The following is a 23,666-nucleotide window of genomic DNA, read 5'->3' on the forward strand; positions in this document are numbered from 1 at the left end:
AAGTACCGACGTTGATAGTATTATCGTTAACATCGGTTTTTAAAAAACCGATGTTAACATAAAATTACCAACATCGGTTATATAAATAACCGATGTTGGTAATATGAATTACACCCAGAAAATGTATATTAATGTTGAAAGTTAACATCGGTTTTTACAAAAAACCGATGTTAACGAATGTGTTAATGTTGACAGTTAACATCGGTTTTTTGAAAAAACCGATGTCAACGTTAGTTAACATCGGTTTTCTGTAAAAAAAGCGATGTTAACGAATGTGTTACTATTGACAGTTAACATCGGTTTTCTGTAAAAACCGATGTTAAAGAATGTGTTCCTATTGACAGTTAACATCGGTTTTTCTGTAAAAAAACCGATGTTAACAAATTTGTTACTATTGACAGTTAACATCGGTTTTTATAACCGATGTTGTTTTCAGGAATTTTTTTTTAAATAATGTCTCTGTTTTTACAAAAAAAACCAAAATTTAACCTGTAAATTTAAAATCAAACCACACAGCACACAACATATATCATTTGCATTTTGTTTTCAAATAAGTTTTAGCAAAAAACTAGCTATCAACAAAGGTTATTGAATGTTAAGATGAAACAACAATTGTAAAAAATGTAATGCAAAGTATATAAACTAATTAAGTAACCTAAAGTTACATAGTTGCCTAACATCCTATGTTTGATTTCTAACTTTTAGATAATACTGTGCCCACTGTATGTGAAGTGCCTTGAATCTCTCTGCTTCCAATGGTCTAACTTCATTAAAATACCGCATGATCAAATAAAAAAATAAATTAATAATGTAATAACAATTATAAAAAAACCAACTTTGTTTGAAATAAACAATTACCGTCTCCTAATTATTCCTGAAAGATCCTAAGATTATCGTGGACATCCAATGCATCACGTAGTAGCCACATTCAGTGATTCCTTTTTGTCTATTACACTAAATACATAATGAAATTTGGATATTAATTAAACGTTAACTACAATTAGTGTACACACACATAAAATATATATAAGTAGAACTTTTATTTCAATCACGTACCTTAACAACATAACATAACCAGACACCAGTAACTTCTATTACCTCTCACAAGATCATAGAACTGCACTGTGGACAGGCCCAGTCACGGGACCCCCCGCATTTTCAGTCACACACCACTTTCATCCAAATCCACACCTATATACATTAACCTAATTAGAAATTAGAAAATAAGAGAAAAGTTGCTGCTGCCTCCTTAATTGGAAAATTTGAGATCACAAGGGACAAAATTAAACTATATGCAAAAAATTCGTATTCGTATGTAAATACAAACAAAATATAATAAAATACCTCATAATTTATATTAATGCTAATTTAATATTTTATACATTTATCGGACAGCAGACAGAATTGGATGCGTCCAAACTAGAGAATAGATTAAGAGATATTGGCTAAGCCAACAACCAACATTAATTTCATCCAAGAATTGGATGCGTCCAATTATACACAGTATATTCATGGTATCATTGCAGAAGATATTGTTAATGGTAATTGCAATCGTGCATACAAGAGGAATTGACCGTGGCACTCATAGGACCACAGTGTCCTTAACGTTCTCCAATGATAAAAATTAAAAAGCATCAAATTGTCATCCATCATCTTACCCTGCCTCTCTACCACCATGCACCATATCTTGATTCATACCCCAATTTTCCTCATAATTGTGACACATTTTTTTAAATAAATATTATCCGTGTGCCCCCAAAACTAAATACTATTGTCTTTGATAAATAGGAAAACAATAAAATCCCAAAAAAAAAGCAAAAAGAAAAAAAAAAGAAAAAGTATACAAATTCCTGTGCAAGATGTTACACTCATACAAACAAAATACAATATATGCAATTATTTTAATATAATCAACATATATATTAAAAAATAAATAAAAGAAATGAATGAAGGGGTCCAAGTATATTATGCCATCTAAAAAATAGAACTATAGTGGGACCCACATGGAGCATCTAAAAAATAGACCTATATTATGCTACTATTTCTTTTTTATTTAGCTTCAACTCACTTCACTAGTGCGGATTTAATTAACGTTGATAATTTGAGTTAGGATATGCATAAATCTTATCCACATCTTGTCACTAATCAGTTCAAACACTCAAATCATATAGTAAATCATGTTACGTGAACAAATTTTGCTTCTAGACTTCTATTTTTACAGATACAATATTTTCTTTCTTAAATTATAAAAAAAATACATTCTTTCTTAAATAAATATATATATGTAAAATAACCGTCTCAATCAATGAAAGGATACGTTGATAAAAAATACTGTAGTATATTAAATAAATTTAATTAACATGAACTTATTTTAGTGATTACAAAAAATATATAAAATTATTTAAATAGATATATTTAAACTTTTTAATTTAAAATGTAAAAAAATAATTAATAAAACTAATTTGTAATATTTTTTACAGTATATGAAATTTAATTTATTATATAAAATATTAATTTTATAAAGTTTTGAGAGTGAACACCATCTTCAATGAATGGCTTGGCCTCCCTTAAAAACTCAGCTGCAAGCAACACCACATTGGTGGTTCCATCGCCAACCTTTTTCACATTCACAACAATACAAGAGTTCATTTACTAACAAAATTAAAATTCCAATTCCACAGTGTAAAGCATCTGAATGAAGCGAAAATGAAAAGATCCTGAAAGCAGTGGCATTGCATGAGATCGAAGGGAAGTTAAAGTTACCTCGGAGTCCTGAGACTTGGCGATGTCGGCGAGGATTTTTGCAGCGGGGTGGACGATGTCGAGGAGCTTCATGATGGTGGCGCCGTCGTTGGAGATGGTGACGGTTCCCTTGTCGTCGTGGATGAGCTTGTCCATGCCGCGAGGGTCGAGGGTGGTGCGGACGACGTCGGCGACGGCAGTGCAGGCATTGATGTTGCTCACCAGCTGTGGCTTCCCTTGCCAAGGTTGAAGATGCAGAAGAAAGAGAGAGAGACAACTAGGGTTTAAGTTTTGAACTTCAAAAGTGGGTCGAGAAGTAGCAGTTTTCTGGCTCCTACATTTTTATCTGTTTCGAACCGATATTTCATTTTTATCTACATTTGGGCCTCCAGCCCATGCTCTATCCCACCAAAAATATTACAACCATCACCATTTGGTGTATAAAGGATTTTTACGTGTTAAATCAGAAAGTGTTATATATAATAACTAAGTTTATTAATTCTTTATAATAATTATATTAACTCTGATAATATCCAATTATAATAACTATGTATCATTCCCATTTTTTTAAATTTTATTTAAATCTTTTAAAAATCACTTTCAGTTTCAAAATAGTAATAGATTTTATGCCAGAAGTGGTTTATCACCTAGAAATTAGATAATTTTAGTTTTATTTCTTATAATTTTTATTTAACGTCTAATTTATTAAAATACATATTTTTAGTTCTTATACTAAGATAAATCACATAAACTAATAACGTGATAAGGAAATCATTCAAAGCTAATATAAATTGATTATATGACATAATTGATTAGTAGAATAAATTAATTTCAGCAACTAAAAATATGTATTCTAGTGAAATTATGAATCAAATAATTTTTTAGTTACAAATTTTATTTTTATTTTTGTCTATCATATTAATTACTCATTTTATCTCATACTTTTCTCTTCCTAATTTTATATTTTCAAATAAAATTATATTAATTATTTATATAAATTTAAATTAATTAATTTTTCAAGACATTTAAACCTTTGTTTAGTTCATGACTGCTTTAGAAAATCGCATGAAAATGTCCTGATAGCGATGTCCCCTCAATGTAATTAACTTTTGGATTTTGCTAGTTCTAAAGGTATTAGTTAATGAATTATATGAGGAGTATATTTTTACGGATTTTAATAAAAATATTTTTATTATTACATCCTTAATTGGTGTTCTTGAGGCACTGATAAAACATTATCTCACTCATTTTTTATAGTACATGCAAAAAACATTAGGCTTTAATATAATTATTTATTTATTTTTGCTTTCTTTTACGTTCATTCAAACAAGTAATATTAATATTTCCACTTATTTTTCTTTTTTTATATTTGCCTAAACAACACTTTTTTCGACTATATTTATCCTTAATTTTTATTTGTTTTCTTTCATTCCTTTTAATTTTTTTTCTCTTTATTAATCTAAACAATTGGTAAACCACATTTACACAGTAAAATCTATGTTGTAAAAATTATATTAAAATGTTCTTAATTTTCTTTTCTTAAAAAAAATTGTTCTCACCAAAGTCATGAAACCCCTTGCAACCTCATTTTTTTTTGTTTAATTCCAATTTGAAGTCATGAGTTTATCCATGATTTATTTCTTTCTTTTTCGCATTTTTCTTACCTTTTATTAGTAAATAAATATTTTATCCTTAATATTAAAATAATCATATTAAATAAATTAAATAAATTTTTATTTTAATAATACTTATTTCAAAAAAGAAAGAAATCCCTACATATTCTACGACCTCTGTTTCAAACATATTAAAAAAAAGGAAAAACTAAAAAGTCACAGGCCCAACAACTTCTAAAAAAATCAGATTTCATAATAAAGTCAAAGAAGTTTTCACGACTTTAAAAAAAAACAAAAATAAAAAAACTCTAAAGTCGTAAATGGTATCTACGACTGATAGTCAAAGAGATCTGACTAAAGAATTATTTTTTTTGTCTTTTCTTGGTTGAACAGTTATTATATATTTTTATGTTTAATTTTTACGAATAAAAAAAATTAATCAATCCGACCCTACACCTACTTGGATAGTAGTCACACACTACATTTGGACATTTGCGGTAGACCGAACTTTGACCAAAAAAAATTAAGCAAGATTTTAATTTCTATAAAGAAACCATATAATTTTTTTATATCATTCATTAGTTAAAATTTATTATTACTACAATTTTTAGGATAACTAACATGAGAAAAAATTGTACATGATAATTTATTATTAAATATTAGTGTAAAAAATTAAATTATTAACATACACTATTTACTCTTTTTTTTTAGTAGCATCCACTATTTACTCTTAACACAATGCATTTGGTAACAACCAAAATATTAAATTTCACTTCTATTTGTATGTTGGTCATTTAAGCAGTGAAGAAAAACCTTGCTTAGTCAAATGACAAAAAATATGACGAAGTCTGGTCAAATTTTGTTGATTAAATAATAATAAAATTAAAATTACGAAATTCATTTTAAAAATTTAGTTTAATTTTTAAATGTTTACCTTTTGAATTTATAATTGTTTCTTAATTATTATATTATTTTAATTAAAATATAATTAATAACGCAATATATGATTTTTTTAAAATATATAAATAATTAAAAAAAAATTATATTAACATCGGTTTTTTGAAAAACCGATGTTAACATATCATACGTTAACATCGGTTTTTTAAAAACCGATGTTAACGTGTATGCATTAACATCGGTTTTTTGGAAAACCGATGTTAACATATAATACGTTAACATCGGTTTTTCAAAAACCGATGTTAACTAATGATATTAACATCGGTTTTTAAAAAACCAATGTTAACGTGTATGCATTAACATCGGTTTTTTAGAAAACCGATGTTAACATATCATACGTTAACATCGGTTTTTTCAAAAACCGATGTTAACATCATTAGTTAACATCGGTTATTAAAAAACCGATGTTAACGTGTATGCATTAACGTCGGTTTTTTTGGAAAACCAATGTTAACATATTATACGTTAACATCGGTTTTTGAAAAACCAATGTTGACGTGTATGCATTAACATCGGTTTTTTGGAAAACCGATGTTAAGAAGGAAATTTTATTTACAAATATGCCACCGCGTTTAACTTTACATCGGTTCTATACAAAACCGATGTTAATAAGTCGATGTTAAAACTACTTTTTGTAGTAGTGAAAACTGAGCCCATTTCTCCTTACTAATGCTGTATTTTTCACAGTGTCGTCCACACTGTCCTTGTCAGCTGCAAGTGTCCATTTCCTCGTCAAATCATATTTAAACTGTCTCCACCGCTCGTTGACAGTCTGAAGTACTTTCTTCTTTGTCCTACCGTTAGAAGCTTCAGGAATATCAAATTCAGCCTGACAAACAATAAATTAGGTTTTATTGTTAGTAAATTATAAATTTTGGCTAATAAAGAAAATGAAAGATGAAAACTAAAATACCTGAATATCCTTCCATATCGAATCCTTCTGAGCAGCAGGGACTTCCTTCCAAGTCTCGTATGTCACATCGACCTTATCACGAGCGACAATCTCCAAATATGTTCTTAATTTCTTCTTGTAGGGACTGTCGACCTTCTCGGTCGCAGGATCGACGTGGACTACTGGTCTCTCTGCCCTAGGTGGTCTAGTTGCCAAGGATCGTAGCCGTGTGGCTTTGCGTGTCCACTTCAAGGTAGACGGAGACGCTAATGCTACTGCAGGAGGAGGAAGAGGAGGAGAAGGAGAAGGAGGAGGAGGCGAGGCAGGTGGAGTAGCCATGGGCTTGTAAAGAAAAAAACTTGAGTTAGTTAACATTATCAAAAAACTGAATCAGTTATGTAAATGAATGTACCGAAATGAAATACATAATTAGAAAATTACATTAGACGATGTTAATTAATTCTCCTTCATCATGATCATTACGATTAGCATGAACGTCGTCAGCTTCTTCTTCTCCGACGATGTTAGGAGTCATTTGTATGGACAAAGGACTAACATAAGTATCAATGTATGAATCATCATCTTCTACATTAACACCAATTGTTTTCCCGTGTAGAACCACGGACCACCTTTCATTACAAGGGTCTTGCACATAAAATACTTGTTTAGCTTGTTCTGCCATGATGAAAGGGTCATTGTGGTAAGCAAGTTTCTTTAGGTTTACCAACGTAAATCCTACATCATCGGTCCACACACCGGTGTTGCTGTCAACCCATTTACATTTGAAAACACAAATAGTAAATTTGACATAGTTAAGCTCCCAAATTTCATCAATGAACCCAAAGTAAGGGATGTAAGCTACACAGGGATTGTCATCATGTACACTTGCGAAGTGTTGAGATTCAGCCCTTAGGGTGACCCCGCTGTTTTGCATTGTACTTTTCTCGTCTTGTGCTTTTGTATAAAAGGAATACTTGTTTATGTCATATCCTTGCCAAGTTATAACATTTCTTTTAGGCCCATCTACTAGCTTTCTTAATGTTTCAAAAGCATTTTCATCAGCAAAGATTGTATCTTTAAACCAATCAAAGAAAGTCTTGTTATGCTTTTTCAAGACCCAGTTCTTTGACATTTTTGGATTACTTTGTTTGACTAAACCTTCATGCTAAAGTATGTATGACAAAACTTCATTACTGTTATTCAACATATACAAGTGAGCTTGTAACAAATCTTCTACACTTGGAGTGATAACATGCAGTCCTCTTGAACCCTTACCGCCCACTCTGTTGTCATGGCGAGACTCAGGAAGGCCAACAGGTTTAGCCTTTTCAATGTACTATGAACAAAATTCAATGGCTTCTTCTGCAATGTACCTTTCAACAATAGATGCTTCCAGACGATGTAGATTCTTAGTATACCCTTTTAAGATCTTCATGTATCGCTCAACCAGTTACATCCACCACAAGTAAATAGGAATACAACATTTGATTTCTCTAACCAAATGAATTATTAAGTGAACCATGATGTCAAAGAAAGCAGGAGGAAAATACATCTCCAACTGGCACAGTATAATTGCGGCCTCATTTTCCAGGTCATCAAAGGTGACAGGATCAAGGACTTTGCTACATATGGCATTGAAGAAAAAGCACAGGCGAGTTATGGCTAACCTAACTTTGTTAGGCAAAATGTCTCGTATGGCCACAACTAACAATTGTTGCATCAACACGTGACAATCGTGAGACTTTAACCCTACCATCTTAAGCTCATTCAACTGCACAAGGCTCTTAATATTTGAAGAGTATCCTTGTGGGACTTTGATCTGGCGCAAACACTGACAAAAATTGATCTTCTCATTTCTAGACAAAGTATGACAAGTTGGAGGCAAGTATATTTTTTTACCATCAGACATTGGATGCAACTTCGATCGTATACCCATGTCAGCTAGATCTTGACGGGTATTCAGACCATCTTTCGTCTTGCCTTGAATGTTAAGGAGCGTCCCAATGACATTATCACATACATTTTTCTCCACATGCATAACATCAATACAATGTCTAATATCTAGATCAGACCAGTACGGAAGATCAAAGAAAATAAACCTCTTCTTCCTTATGCAAGTCTTACTTTTATCCTTCTTTTGGGTCTTTCCAAATACAACATTCAGGTGTTGAACCCGGTGGAAGACCTACTCACCAGTCAACGGTATCGGCACAGTTTCGTGCTCTTGACTTCCATTAAATGCTTTTTTCAATCGCCTGTAAGGGTGATGAGGTTTTAGAAAACGACGATGCCTAGTGTACACTGTTTTTCTACCATGTTTCAGTTGTATGTAGCTTGTGTCTTCTTCACAGATGGGGCATGCATGATGACCCTTAACACTGTAACCGCTCAGATTCCCATATGTTGGAAAGTCATTAAGGGTACAAAAAAGCATTGCACACATTTGAAAAGTCTCCTTGCGAAACCCATCAAACACTAAAACCCCCTTGTCCCACAACTTTGTCAGGTCTTCAATCAACAGACTTAGATAAACATCAATGTCATTTCTTGGCTGTCTTAGGCCCGATATCATCATAGACAACATCATGTATTTTCGCTTCATGCACAACCAAGGAGGCAAATTGTAAATTACTAGTAAAACTGGCCATGAACTATGTTGAGTGCTTAAATTGCCATATGGATTCATTCCATCACTGGCTAATCTAAGCCTAAGATTTCTTGCCTCTTTGCTGAAATCCAAATACAAACCATCAATCTTCTTCCACTGGGAGCAATAAGCCAGATGACGGACCATTCCATCAGAGTTTCTCCCATTTTCATGCCAGGTAAGGTCTTTTGCGTCGTCTCCATTAGCAAAAAGACGCTTAAACCTTGGAATGATAGAAAGATACCACAACACTTTCACTAGAGGGCCCTTCTTTGAGTTTTCATCAAAACTTCAGTCCTCATCATCCTTCACTTTGTACCGTGATGCCCCACACCTAGGACATTTGGACATTTCTTTGAATTCATGCTTGTACAGTATGCAATCATTCGGGCAAACATGAATCTTCTGATACTCCATACCCATCGGACACAGTATCTTCTTGGCCAGATAGTAACTTTTAGGCAACGTGTTTTCCTCTGGAAGCAGATCATGCACTACTTGAAGCAGTGAACTAAAGCTTTTGTCACTCCACCCATATCTAGCCTTGACATTAACCAGACTTGACACCATCGACAACAGCGTCAAGTAATTCTTGCACCCCGTATACAAAGACTTCTTTGAATCACTTTGCAATCCTTCATACATAGGGGCATGTGCTTGCTGAAAAGACTCTTGTCCAAGGTCACGAATCATATCCTCCAAGCGATCTCCCATTTCTACCTCAAATGGTTCCGATTGGGACCCACTCTGCATGTCTGTCAATTCACCATGCCATATCCACATCGTGTAATTCTTCTTAATCCCATCACACAATAGATGCTCCCGTATGTCATCCAGTATTTGTCGTCTTCCGTTCAAACAATTGATACAAGGACAATAATATTTTCCATCTTCATCCGGTTGACTTATTTCTGAAGCAAATTGTAAGAACTGCTCGATGCCTTCCTCATATTTTGGGCTGATGCGCCTTTCATTCATCCAACTTCGATCCATCAAAGTAATAACTCTGTGATACTCACAAAGTTATTCGATGCATGAAAATTTCACTTTTTTATTATAGGTGTGGCCCTATCCCATTCAGGAAGACCGTCTTTTATGGTAGCTTCATATGTCAAGGTTAATTCTATTTTGTTAAATTTGACAAAATTTCGACAGCATTTTGCATTGGTCTCCAAGTACATAACATGAAATTGGTGAAATTAATTTCCCGATAATCAAGTATGCACTTAGAGAACAACTAGAAATGCATTGTACCGAAATTTCATCAAATTAAAAAAAATAGTGTTAACCTTAAAGCATGAATCTACCATAAAAATATAAGTCTCCCCAAACTATCAAAATGGACAATTCAAGATTGAATACAATGATTAATGCAAACTGTCCACAAGAATCATTGCATTCAGTCTCAAACGGGAATCTAAGGTTCTCTCATTATGAACACAATTTGTATATCATATATCAGTTGTCTTTAATGGTAGTGAACAAGTAATTAAAACATTAATTGGTAACAAACATTTGTACCTATGATGATGAGCAGCATGGTCCAAAATAAAATGAACAATCTAACAAATAACTCAATGACCACCTACATCAATCATCAAATAGATATCAATATGTGACAATGAGTAGGCTTAAAGTATGATAGATATCAATTGATGCAATCAATGTCTCAAAATCACAAGTCTAACTAGCATACACAGTAGTGAGGACAGTCATACAATGTGAATAAGTCAAACAGTTTCAAAATTTGACTTTTGTAAGTAATTCTTCAAGATTACCTTCAATTCTTAGGACCCCTCCCTCTTTGTTGGTTTCTAGGTATTGGACTCCTAGGAATTATTATAATTGGGCTATTGATTATATGGCACTACAAACCAAGATGTGTGTCTAATTTTCAAGCAAGTTAATGTGTCATGATTTTGAAGCAAGTTAATGTCTCATTATTTTCAAGCATGTTAAAATTTCTAGTGCTTCATCAAATGATTATAGCTATTTACTTTTTCTAAAATTTGTAGCAAGATCAACTTTTCATGACCTGCCAAGATTATATATTTGCTTTCTTTGCTGTAGTTTTCTAAGCAGTCGGCTAGTTTATGTATTTGCCTCCTTGGATGACGGGAACAGTTATAAACCCATTATTTTGAGCTGCATATTCACGACAAGCTGCAAAGCAGAAACTCACTCTGCTGGTTCCATGGCTTTGCAAATCAGATAAAGAACTGGTTTATCCCACCAATCTCAATTTTACTTCACCAGAAGAACTGGTTTATCCCAACAATCTTACTTTATGTTTCATACTTTCATATCACTACTGTCAATTCTTATATTTTTGTCATTCTCATGTGTATTTTTCGGATGCAAGGCGGAGTATAATACCCGATGAAGAGATTGCACAATTTGAGGAGGTAAATACTTGTGATTTACCTTTAGAAGGGGTAGAGAAGTAATTGTAGTTTTATATTTTATAAGACATAGCAATAGTACTATAGTAGTGTTTGCAGCAGATAAAGTTGTATAGAATTTGATATTATATATGATTTGTTTACTTTGGTTATTTTGAAATTGATTTTACAGAAAGAGCAGTGGATATTATAAGACACAGCTTGCATGCTTGGGACATGCATGCAAGCTGTGTCTTCTCACTAGCTACCTAGGTTTACAATCTAGCTAGTGAACTTCACAATCTAGCTATCAACATTGTAATTGGTGCTAAGCTCACAGTTCCAATGTTACGTGCTTCTCCAATTCAAAATTAGACAGCAAGAGGGATCACCTCTTTGCTGGTTTAGTTGGTCAAGTATGGTGACACTATTAAGTCCATAAGAAGCTTATAAGAATTGGCAAAGGAAAGAAAGTAATGATAATTTTGTTACTGCATTTCACACCTCAACTTGATATTTTATTCTCATACTCATTCTACATTAACTAACATTCATTCATTTTCTATGTGGGACCTATAATTTCTTTTCTGTTCCTGCGCTCTTGTATGCAGAATAATGTCTTGCAGTGAGCTCTCAATTCCTATTGGTTATACAATTGCCTTAAATTGGTTATACAATTTTTATTGGGACCGTTTCTAGCATAACTGATAAGAGGTTCAATCTCCATGTCCTTGAGGAACATAGAAGTTAGAACATATGACAAGAATAAAGATTAAGAGCCATGTTAAATAATGGAAGAACTTGGTTCAGGTTCAGCATTTTAAATATGGAAATGTTAGAAACCGGTTCAGGTTCAGGTTCAGCTCAATGTTGCATGTTGTTATTGATGAACAGAAAGAATGCACAATTTGAGTTGTGACTGTTTGGAACATGCAGAATAGTAAATGACAGATATAAGGCACGATCTGAAAGTTCTTGAGGAAGAAAATGAATCTTTAAAAGTGAAACTTTGACAGGCTTCAAATAAGGTTCACCTGGCTCACAATAGAATCCAAGATGCACATAAATTCGATCTAACCATGATTGTTTTTGGGCCATTATAAAGAGGTTGATAAAGATGCACCAGTAGAAGTTGACACTGGTTCTGGCAGTCATTCTAGTACTAAGGATATTATTGAATGTAATGATGAACATGTTGGAAAGTCAGTATCAAATGACCTGGTAGATGATAGTCAACAAACCTCTGCCTTTGAAGATTCTTGTAAGAAAAGTAAACTAACTAAACCTCAAACAACAACTTCCAATGAGAAGGACCAAAGTCATTCTGCTTTGAGTAAGAGACTAAGAGCTAACAACTGTGCCTCAAATTGGTTTGGCTTATTCTATGCAATTATTGTTTGGCACTAATAAATCGTTTATTTACTTTTCTTAAAATATGCAGGGTTTGAGGCCTCACTTTGTGGTCATGAACTTAAAGCAGGTATGGGTTTGGTTGCTGCTGCTGAGGTTTTTGAAGCATATTGGATATCTGTAGAAGAATTTAGAAGTTTTGCATTATCCATAATTAAGAATGAAAATCTTGTTCTGAAGTTCAAAGAGAGGTATCTGCTGTGGGAAAGGCTGCTCCTCTTGTACTTGGAATGACTGTATTTGGTTTAGACTTACCTGTTGAGCCCAAAGATACAATTCTAGTGGGACTAGATGATGCAGTGAAAGCCAAGAATGATGCTCCTGGACCAGCTTCATCTGGACGCAGATGGAGACTTTGGCCTATGCCTTTTCGAAGAGTCAAGACAATTGGTCACACTGATAGTGTATTAAATGAGGAGGTATTTGTAGATTCTGAGTCTGATTGCCAAACTTCTGTTGTCGAGCCATCTTCAACATCTGCTATGCCTATTTTCAAATTCATTACTATTTCACAGGTAACCACTACCATTGGGTTTGTTTCTCCAAACAAGGCTAATTCCTATAGTGTTCATGGGAGTGCATTAGGTGCTAAAGAAGTGGATGGTACAAGGAAGAATCTTGGATGGCCATACGATCCTTTCCATGTGCCTGAACATGTCATGAAGTATGGATGGGGAGTTAGAGATATCTTTGTTACCTTTTAGTCTACGGAGATTTTCATGATCTAGAATGAAACTTTCTTTATTTTTCCTTAGGCATTGGAGTCGCCATACCCTTAAGGGTACTAAACTTGAAGCTGAGTGGAATGCCAAGTTTGTGGAATATGAGAAGAAATACAGTGAGGAAGCTGTAGAACTGAAGGCTATTATTACTGGCGAATTACCAGCTGGTTGGGAGAAAGCACTTCCGGTGAGTAAGCTAACAAACTTCTAGGTTTCTCCTAATATTTATTTTGAGCTATATCTCCTTAGTAGTTGAATGATGTGTAATCCAATTTTACTGAATGGTGGTGATTTGTTTCCATGGTTTGTTATAATCATTAACTTTCCTAATTACAGTTAAAATTCGTATTAAGTACATTGCATCTTCACTCATCATCCATCTTTTTGCTTCATGCATGTATAGCCTTCAAACTTTTAAGATAAATAAAACTTGACTTCCATCATTTGTTTATGGATTATTGACTACCCTTCTAATTAAATTTCAACTTTCAGACATACACTTCAGAAAGCCCTACAGATGCTACAAGAAATATATTTCAGCAAAATCTAAATGCCCTTTGTCTTCACTGACTACATGAGAGCTGCCATAAGGATTTCTGCACCGTGTGAAGCTAGAGTTATTTATGTGATGACTCATGATTCGATTGTACTTCGAGAGGATGGACCAACTCATAAGCCAATAGATCATTTGGCAAGCTTCAGGGCAATGCCAAACACTTTGATGCTTCATCCAGCTGATGGTAATGAAACTGTTGGATCATACAAAGTTGTTGTGGTTAACAGGAAGAGACCCTCAATTGTTGCACTTTGTAGGCAAAAGTTGACCCAACTTCCAGGAACTTCTATTGAGTGAGTTGAAAAGGATGGCTACACCATTTCAGACAACTCATCAAGTAACAAGCCTAATGTTATTTTGATTGGAACTGGTTCTGAGTTGGAAATTGTTGTTGTTGCTGCTGAGGATCTAAGGAAGGAAGGAAAAGCTGTTACAATTGTTTCTTTTGTTAGCTGGGAACTTTTTGATAAGCAGTCAGATGAATACAACGAGAGTGTTCTACCAACTTCAGTAACAACTAGAGTTAGCATTGAGGTAGGATCAACATTTGGTTGGCACAACATTGTTGGAAGCAAAGGAAATGCCGTAGGCATTGATCGATTCGGAGAAAGTGCTCCAGCAGGAAAAATATACAAGGAGTTTGGTATCACCAAGGAAGCTGTTATTGTTGCTGCCAAAGAACTTTCGTAGATATATTTGTTGAGTTTCTTTTATCTCATCTAGAACTTGTGGTTTTCACTGGTGGCTTTGGGTTACTGTTACATGATTTGTTTTTTGAGATATCACTTTAGCGACAATAAGGAAGATTAGATTGTTCTTGCATAACATTGTCAGAGGAACCACTTACATTAAAGGATGAGTTGAATTAATGAAGTTGTAACAACTATTAGAGATGAAGGAAAGAAGAATGACAGAAAACTTGAATGGATTTCTTAATTGAACAATTAAGGTTTAGAAATGCCCAATGGGCATCGCTATGTGACAAAACTCCATATTACTTCTAAAATATAGAACAATTAATCTATAAGTAAACTAGTGACTATTTAAGGAAAGAATGAAACCTACAACATATTTCAGAGATTGAAAAAGGAGCTGCGGGAAATTGGGATATTAAAACACGCAAGCACAACATATTTCATTACCTTGGAGCTGACCAACCCACCTTCACCCTCAATTTCTCTAAAGGTGATTTGATTCATTACAAAGTATGTACATTTCTTGATCCTTGATTACATACCTTATCCATTATGCCTAACTACAAATTTCATTGGCACTTACAAGTTCTAGTCAAATCATTGCTCAATATTATTCTTAGTTACAAGATAGCAATGCCTACTTCAAATTCAACTTAGGTTGCTATAAATAGGAAGGAAAAAGAAATATCAACATCCACTTAATAAATGAAATAACATTATGCACAAACCAAATTACTTAACATCCCAAAACTTGTGTAGGTGAGTACCTTATGAAGAGGCCAGCTAGCTTGTGACAGCTAATAACCCAGAATTGAAGAAATTTCTGCATATATAATTCAAGAAATTTTGTGTCAGCAGTGTATGTTGTGTGAATAAAGCTTCAAATAAGGTAATGAGGTTGACAATCAAGCTTCATATGGTTCTAGTCACATCATTGCTCAATATTATTCTTAGTTACAAGATAGCAATGCCTACTTGAAATTCAATTTATGTTGCTATAAATAGGAACGAAAAAGTAAAATGAACATCCACTTAATAAATGAAATAAAACTATGCACAAACCAAATAACTTAACATGCAAAAACTTGTGTAGGTGAGTACCTTATGAAGAGGCCAGCTAGCTTGTGACAGCTAATAAGCCAGATTGAATTGAAGAAATTTCTGCATATATAATTCAAGAAAAAAGATCAAAGCCTGTGAGGTTCTGAATTCCCTATTTCCACCTTGAGGGCAAGGTGGAATTTCAAGGGGGAACTATTGTCAGGATGTATAATGTGGAGGGATGAATAAGGATAGCTGTTAGTTAGTTAGTCCATAAGTTATTTAGTGAGAATAGTTAGTTAGTTAGTCAATATTGGAGTTTGGTTAGATAAATAAGGAAATCAGATTGAGGAGGGTATTTGACAAATCAGATTAGGGAGTGGGAGGAAAGATCCTTATTCAATTCTCCACTTTGTGTTCAATTTTCAATAGTAAAATTATACTCTTTTTTATTCTTTCCACCTAGGTTCCATCTTATTTTCTCAGTTCCTATCAAGTAGTGATCTGTTATGCCTATACTTTGCCCTGTTACTAATACTATAGCAAATCGAACATGCGGGGTAGTCATGATAATACTCTCATTGTCCAAGACCCCAAGAAGTAATCCTACATGACTTCACATTCATTTAAATTGGGTCTCCTTTGAGGTATCTTACAGACCTGGAGTATTAGTAACACAACTTTTCCTATTCATACACTTACATATAAGAAAAGAAAAATGCCTAAAATTGATTCTAAATTTAAATACAAAATATTGGCATGCCTGCTAGACTAGAACATCGAAGATTTCAGAAAATAAAAAATTAGTCTCCATATCCTCTTGCTTCCTAATCGAACTAGCTTAGTTTACAATTCTCAATACCCTCCAAATCATGATGACTACAGATAAACCCTTTCTTTTCCTTGTTCCTCTAATTATAAATATTTCTTTAAGTAGAGACATGGTCCTAATCTCTTAGATAGACTATCACATCCTAAGCCTAGGAGTACCACCAAAGACAAACTTTAAGGAAATCCTTCTCATATAGTTTTTATTTCATTTTTAGTGAATTCAATTTATAGTAACAGCTATCAAGGTTTCAGGCTAAGCAATCCAAAAAAAAAATGGGATAAAATGGATTGATATAAATAAAAACAATTGATTTATGACTAGATTAATTGTTGTTACATTGAAATTGGGATCTTCTTTTAATCTTCAGTATCTAACTATACATCCCATGTGGTGGCATCAAAGTCTCTACAACTGGCAGAAACAAGCATCTTCTTCTAACACTTAGTAGCAGTCACAAAACAAATTTCCAGACTTTCTTTTAAATACAACAAAAAAACATTTTAAAAAAAGATATCTATATATGTATTTTTAAGTGTATTCAAACCACTCATCTCTCACGGTTAGGTTGGCATACAAAACAGAATCGACCAATATTTCATTCAAAACCAGTATATAAAGAAATAATAAGAGACAACGAAAGGAGAATAAAGATCGAATGTTATCCCTTCGAAGTAAAATCTGAGAATTGTTACAGCTATCAAAAGTTGAAGACAAAACTTACAGAATCAAAAGTGCCAAAGAGAGCAACCTACAAAATAACGAACTCACAAACCCACCAACTCAAGAACTCATGAACCCACCAACCAGGAGCCAAGACAATGTCTAAAACCTAGGAAACAATGAACTCACCAACCCGAAGTTAACATTATATAGGGATAAGGTTAAAGCAACATGAAGGTTTGCCCACGTAACTAAATCACGACAGTCACGAATGGGAACTCATCGAACCTGTGCGAACCCAAACACGAACCTCAATGGCAGCTTGAGTGAGGAGGACAGACAGGTCTTTCGAGCCTGAGCGATGAGGAAGAAAGGGAAAAGGGTTTTCGTAACTGATTGCGTGGGGGGAAAATGGATTTTGGGGTTTTAAGTTATGAATAAGACAACATTGGTTTCTTAAACAAAACCGATGTTAACTTTACAATGTTAACATCGGTTTTTTCAAAAACTGATGTTAACTTTCTACAGTTAACATCGGTTTTTCAATAACCGATGTTAAGATATTAAAGTTAACATCGGTTTTTCAATAACCAATGTTAAGATATTAATGTTAACATCGGGTTTTGGAAAAACTGATGTTAACATCAACTTGTTAACATCAGTTTTTTCAAAATCGATGTTAATTAAGTCAACTTATTTACCAAAATGCCACTACCCTTTTATTTACATCGGTTTTTTAAGCTTGCGATGTTAAATCAATAAATTGTAGTAGTGGGTAAGGGTCAGTGTGGAAAAAGTCATTGATGTTAACGCTGAAGTCCCCTATCCCACCTCAGAAATTCAGTATGTCAGGCAGGCCCTTGACATATTCATTGCATGGCCCACACAGCTTGTCAAAGTTGTATCACATGAGGTAACACGTTTGTTTTGTTGTACATGAAGTAACACATTCATAATTAGACATGAACTATTGACCCACATTCATTAACCATGCAGGATGCATAAATAACTCCGTACAAAGTGGCTACACATGGCCAACACCGGCTAATGTGGATGCCAATGATCTGATGCGTGGGCTGATAAAGTTGAGTTTTGATATTTACGACAAGCCAATAGAAATCAAGTTTGATGGGAGTAAATTTGAAATTATTGATGGAGCTACATTGATATTCCTAACATTCTGATGTTAGTGAAATAATAGTAGGTGACAAAAGTTTGAACATATATGTACAACAATTATGGATGATGTAAGTGAAATCCTTATTTTATTTGTTCCTCATTCAATCTATATACATGATCCAGTCCATTAATGTCAAATGTCGTCAATAGGTATATGGATGAGTGGAGTCAAAGCTTGGGTCATGGTTCCATCTATGCATTCCTTGAGCCACAGTCCTTGCACATTTCAAAGGATAAACGTGGCAAGTGCCAACAATATATTGAAAGATGGCTTAAGGAATCCCAACGAGAGGTATACCTCGGAGCTTACTTCCAACAATAAGTCATGTTTAACAATAATACTTTAACCGATCTTTGTGTTATACATATGTAATGTGCATGAAATGCAGGGCACATTAGCAGCTGGTAGTTTTGTGTCCTAGGCAACATGTTGTTGTTTGGTTATGTTCGTTGTGTAGGAAACCTGATATTCATATCAAAGCCGCAATTAATAAGTTAACTCATAACATTTAACTTTTTCCTTGTCTTCTTTAATGTTCATCATTGAATATGTTATCATTCTATATGCGTTGATGTGGTTTTTTTTAACCAGTGCAATGAACAAATTAAAGACGAGTTCGTCTGGTGATACTAAGCCAGCTGCACCTAAGTGGATTGAAGCTAAGGTTAGTCATATCTAGCATGCCTTATTGTTGTCTACTAACGTGATGTAATACTGTAATGTATAGGATATTCAATTATTTTTCATATGTAGAGTCACATTCAAATCAGATGTTGTTAATGTGGATATTACATGATGCATTGGATGTGGAACATCATAAGCGGGGAGATGAAGAATGATTGGTCCTTGGTATACATAAAGTTCACTTTCTAAGATTGTTGACTATGAGTTGTACTCAATTTTTTTATTTGCATTACTAACTTTAAATATTAAAATTTGTAGTGGTTTGGTGATGACACACCATTGGACAATGACACCATCACAACAATTCGGAAGAAATGGGCAAGTTATTTTTTAAAGAATACAAACATTGGCCGGGTGTAAAAACGCTTCATGATAGGTTAGGAATAACAATTTTGGTGTATTTGAGACAATTGGTATAATTTTTTTTATCAGCACTTATACTATTTTTTATTCATAGTAGTAATACAGTGAGTAATACAGTTATTGTGGCATGAATCATGTATGCTTTTGTGTAGAATCATGGCCACCCTATATGTTATTTTGGCACTGGTAAATGATTTTCCATGTGGAGCAGTTTAGTGTTGCTCTTATTTTTCCCACAGGAGCAGTTTAGTGTTGCTATTATACCTCTCTCCGTCTCTCTGAATCAGTAAAGGCTAGGTCAATATCTCTATGAGTTGTACTTATGAAGTTTTAGTGGTAGCACATAACATATATCATGATTAATTTTATACATGAAGGTTGAATAATTAAGACAATAATTAATACAATTTTCGTGTCGAATAATTAATGATTTTTTTTAAAAGAAAATAATAACACATTAAAATAAAAAATTTGTTTGGATACACAATGTATTTTTGGTTCCATCTTGATGTAGCTCCATGTGGAGCTTGTAGGCCTTGGATATTCTTCATCAAAGGAGTCCATTGCTTCTTGAATTTTAATGGCAGCGGAATGGAGAAGAAGAAGAGTTGAGAGGAGACGCCACTTCAAGGAGAAGATGAGTCAAGAAGAAGCTCACCACCATAGGAAGTCATGGATAAGAGCTTGGAGGTAGAAGAAGAAGAATGGAGGGAGAAGGAGAGAGGGAGCACGAAATTTGTGCCTCAAAAGAGGTCTGAACTTTGAAGTGTAATTCTTAAATGATCAAAGTTGAAAAAATGCACACACATGACCTCTATTTATAGCCTAAGTGTCACACAAAATTAGAGGGAAATTTGAATTTCTATTCAAATTTCACTTGAATTTGTGGAGCCAAATTTTAGAGCCAAAATTTCACTAATTATGATTAGTGAATTTTAGCTATGGTTCAGCCCACTAATCCAAGATCGAGTCCAAGATTCTCCACTATGTGTGCTTAGGTGTCATGAGCATGTAAAGCATGAAGGACATGTACAAAGTGTGACTATATGATGTGGCAATGGGTATGGCAAGCAAATGCTCACCTCCCCCTCTAAAATTTAATTGGATTGGGCTTCTCCCAATTCAATTAAATTTATTTCCAACCACACACATCAAATATTCACTTAATGCATCTGAAATTACAAAATGATACTAAAACAAAAACTAGTCTAGGTGCCCTAAAATACAAGGGCTGAAAAATCCTACATTTCTAGGGTACCTTACCTATATTATGGAGCCCTAATACAAGGTCAAAAAGATAATGAAACCTTAATCTAATATGTACAAAGATAAGTGGGCTCATACTTTGCCCATGGGCCCGAAATCTACCCCTAAGGCTCATGAGAATCCTAGGGCCTTCTTTTGCATCTCTGGCCCAATCTACTTGGAGTCTTATATCCGATGCCCTTGCGGGGTAGCATTGCATCATTCCCTCCCCTTTGAAAAGAATTTGACCTCAAATCCTGAGATTCTTAAAACTCTGGGCTTTTTTCCTCAACACCTGTAAAAAGAACAAAAACATATATATTAGTGGTGTTTGGTATGTTGAAGTAAGGTAAGGTCTGAAAACCCATTTCCTTGGCATCTTCCCATCAAGGAACATGTTTCCTCACCAACTCAATGAATGGTGCTACAAGTATAGAAAATATGGGACAACCCTTTTGTAAAAGTTTGTTAAGTCATGGAAGCCCCAAATTTTCCTTATACTTGGTGGAGTGGGCCACTCAGGAATGACCTATATTCTCTTAGGGTTTATGAGAACCCCTTGATCACTATTTAAAAAATTAAGAAAAGTAATGCAATAAAACATACCGTTTTTCTGTATTTTCATGTTGATTATTCCTACCACAAAGTATGACAAACCTAAGGTGTCCCATATGAGTACCTAAGTTTGTATTGAAACTAAAAATATGAAAAAACCTACCTAATGAGTCCTTATGTACACAAATCATGAAGATGTTGGGTGCATGAGTGATTTTACAAAAGAGGGTTGCACCACTCAAAACATTCATCATTACACCTATTTTATGGATTTGGTGCCTAATAATACCTATTTTGGGCACCAACGAAGCACAAGGATTTAAGCTCTTGCCTAAAAACATTCATCATACCTCTCTTTTTACAAAGGAGAAAATGTGGAGGTTGTCTAAGAGGGGAAATTTCTTTAATATTTGTCTTTATTTCAAAATGCCTTTCCTTCTTAGCTAACCTCTTGGAGGAGACACTTACCTCGTTACACTCTTCATTAACCATTAAAGGTTGTCCTTCTTCTTGGGGTTAGATTTCTTCACTAGATTCTTCCCATTTTGCTTCTTCACTTTCACTAGAGGATGGTGAAGTAGTAGCCTCATCTTGGCTACTATAAATGTCTTGGCTCCTCATAATCATGGTTTTCTTGGTGAGGCATTGAGAAGTAATGTGTTTCCTTCCAAGATATTTAAAGCACTTTATAGAACTAGTTTTTCTTGCATACTAACCTTAGGGGGTTGCTTTTCTATTGTCTTCCCCTTATCATCTTTGGGCTTAGAAGGTGTTGCCCCTAAGATGCCTAGACCTTGGTCTTTCTTTGGATAAGAATGAGAGCCATAATATTTTAAAGTAGACTTTCTTTTAAGTTTTTGCTCTACCCTTATTTCCCAATCTAAGTAAGCCTCTTAAGGTTTTCTTTCCCATGGAAGTATGAGAGGTTAATGTTAGCCTCTTAAGGCTTTCTTTCATTTTCTATCCTATGGGAGTGAGGTCTAAGATGTGACCTATGCCTTCCTTCATAATAGTCACGAAGTTCTTCACTTAGGCTCTTGCAAGAGTTAAGACTACTATAGGAGGCATGTTTTTCTCTTTTCATTTCTTTCATTATTTTTCTTCTTTCTTTCTCTCTTATTTTCTCTCTTTCATCTTGACTTATTTCTTCCACTCTTTGTTTTCCTTTTTCTTTTCTCTTTTTTTTTTTCTTTCCACAAATTAAGGGATCTCAACTCATCTAATATCTTATACAAGGGGTCCTTAGGAGTAGAATCCTCACCATTAACACTAGATAAAGAATGAAGGCTCATGTTGGTTCCTAAGTTATGGTTCTTTCTTGTTGGGGGTTTGAAAACAAAAGGTAAAATAAACTATGGCTGAAACTAGCCAAAATAAACACTAAAAGAGGTGTGAAAGATAAGGTAAAAACTAATTGGTAAAAGGCAAGCTATCTAGGCGGTTTGACAATGGAAGGTAAAGGAAATAAGCTATGAAAGTAAGCAAGAAATGTAAACTAGGAGAATCCTAAGAGTGTTTGGATGACCACATTCAAGGTTCCCAACAAAACACTCACAATCCTAAAGGAAAATTGCCTAAAATTATTACACACAAATGGAAGTAGGGTGGCCTAATGGAGGCTCCCAACTTACTTCTATTTGTTACAAAACTTGAAAGCAATGAAGGTAAGTAAATTGCAAATTACAAAATTACAAAACGGTCCTCAATTTTGGTGTTTGTTCTCTCTTTGATGATTCACTCAATTTGGAGTGCTTCTTAGTCCAATAGCTCTTAAGGTGGTTTTCCCCTTGCTTCTTGACTCAAATTCTTCAAGGGATGACACCAATCCTTCTTTCCAATTCCCTATATGGCAACTCACAAACAAGGAAACAAAGAGACAAGCAACAACAAAGACCAAAAAAAAAAAATGAAAGCTAAACCAATCGAGTTTTAACAAGACAAATTTTCAAGGATTATTCAACAATTAAAGCAATGAAAAGCACACAAAAGTAAGCTAGGACTCAAAGAGAAACCTAGAATGACTCTAGAGTAGAGTAGAAAAACTAAAAAAACAAAAACTCAAGAAACCTCTAGTTTTGGCACTTGTTTTTACAATAATTTTCAATTGAAATTTCATAACTAAGATTGGTATAAAATAGGCACCAATTATAGAACAAATTTCGAGCCTAAACAACAAACACACTTCCTTTTCACTTTTTTTTCCTGGACACTAATTTTTCTGCCAAATTGTGTGATTTTTATTATTTTTTAAATTTATCCAAATCGCTTTTTTATTTTTTTATAATTTTTTTCCAGATGTCTAGAAAATTCAGTAAAAATTTCAACTCAAAATTCGTAGTGACCAATTCCTAGTAATTTATACAAGTTCGTATGTTCAAGCTGCCAGCACCAGCGATTTCAACCTAGAAATCAAAAGTAGTGTTTATGTTGCTTAAGGCTTGGATAGTTACAATTTATGTTTGCTTATGCTCAATTATCTTGAAGAACACAA

General features: G+C 34.0%; 1 protein-coding gene and 1 pseudogene across 1 annotated transcript; one reads left to right on the forward strand and one right to left on the reverse strand.

Annotated features, from left to right (window-relative positions):
• Positions 1–2,280: 2,280 nt before the first annotated feature.
• On the reverse strand, positions 2,281–7,497 carry LOC102666375 (uncharacterized). The gene is made up of 5 exons (XM_006573330.4): positions 7,480–7,497; positions 6,226–6,297; positions 5,942–6,141; positions 2,764–3,076; positions 2,281–2,616 (listed from the first exon to the last, which is right to left on the reverse strand). Exons 1-5 carry the CDS (start codon positions 7,495–7,497, stop codon positions 2,491–2,493), a joined length of 729 nt encoding a protein of 242 aa, XP_006573393.2. The 3' UTR covers positions 2,281–2,490.
• A 1,489-nt stretch (positions 7,498–8,986) lies between these two features.
• LOC102665217 (transketolase, chloroplastic-like) lies at positions 8,987–14,610 on the forward strand (annotated as a pseudogene).
• Positions 14,611–23,666: the final 9,056 nt, after the last annotated feature.

Source organism: Glycine max, chromosome 1 (assembly GCF_000004515.6).
Source record: "Glycine max cultivar Williams 82 chromosome 1, Glycine_max_v4.0, whole genome shotgun sequence".
In the NCBI taxonomy this organism is placed as follows: Eukaryota; Viridiplantae; Streptophyta; class Magnoliopsida; order Fabales; family Fabaceae; genus Glycine; species Glycine max.

What these genes read in the sequence shown, in the direction of transcription:
- LOC102666375 (XM_006573330.4), bottom strand. An exon ending in CGATATGGAAGGATATTCAG is followed by an intron (nt 6,142 to 6,225) that starts GTATTTTAGTTT and finishes ATTGTTTGTCAG; the next exon opens with GCTGAATTTGATATTCCTGA. An exon ending in CCAAGTCTCAGGACTCCGAG is followed by an intron (nt 2,617 to 2,763) that starts GTAACTTTAACT and finishes AATGTGAAAAAG; the next exon opens with GTTGGCGATGGAACCACCAA.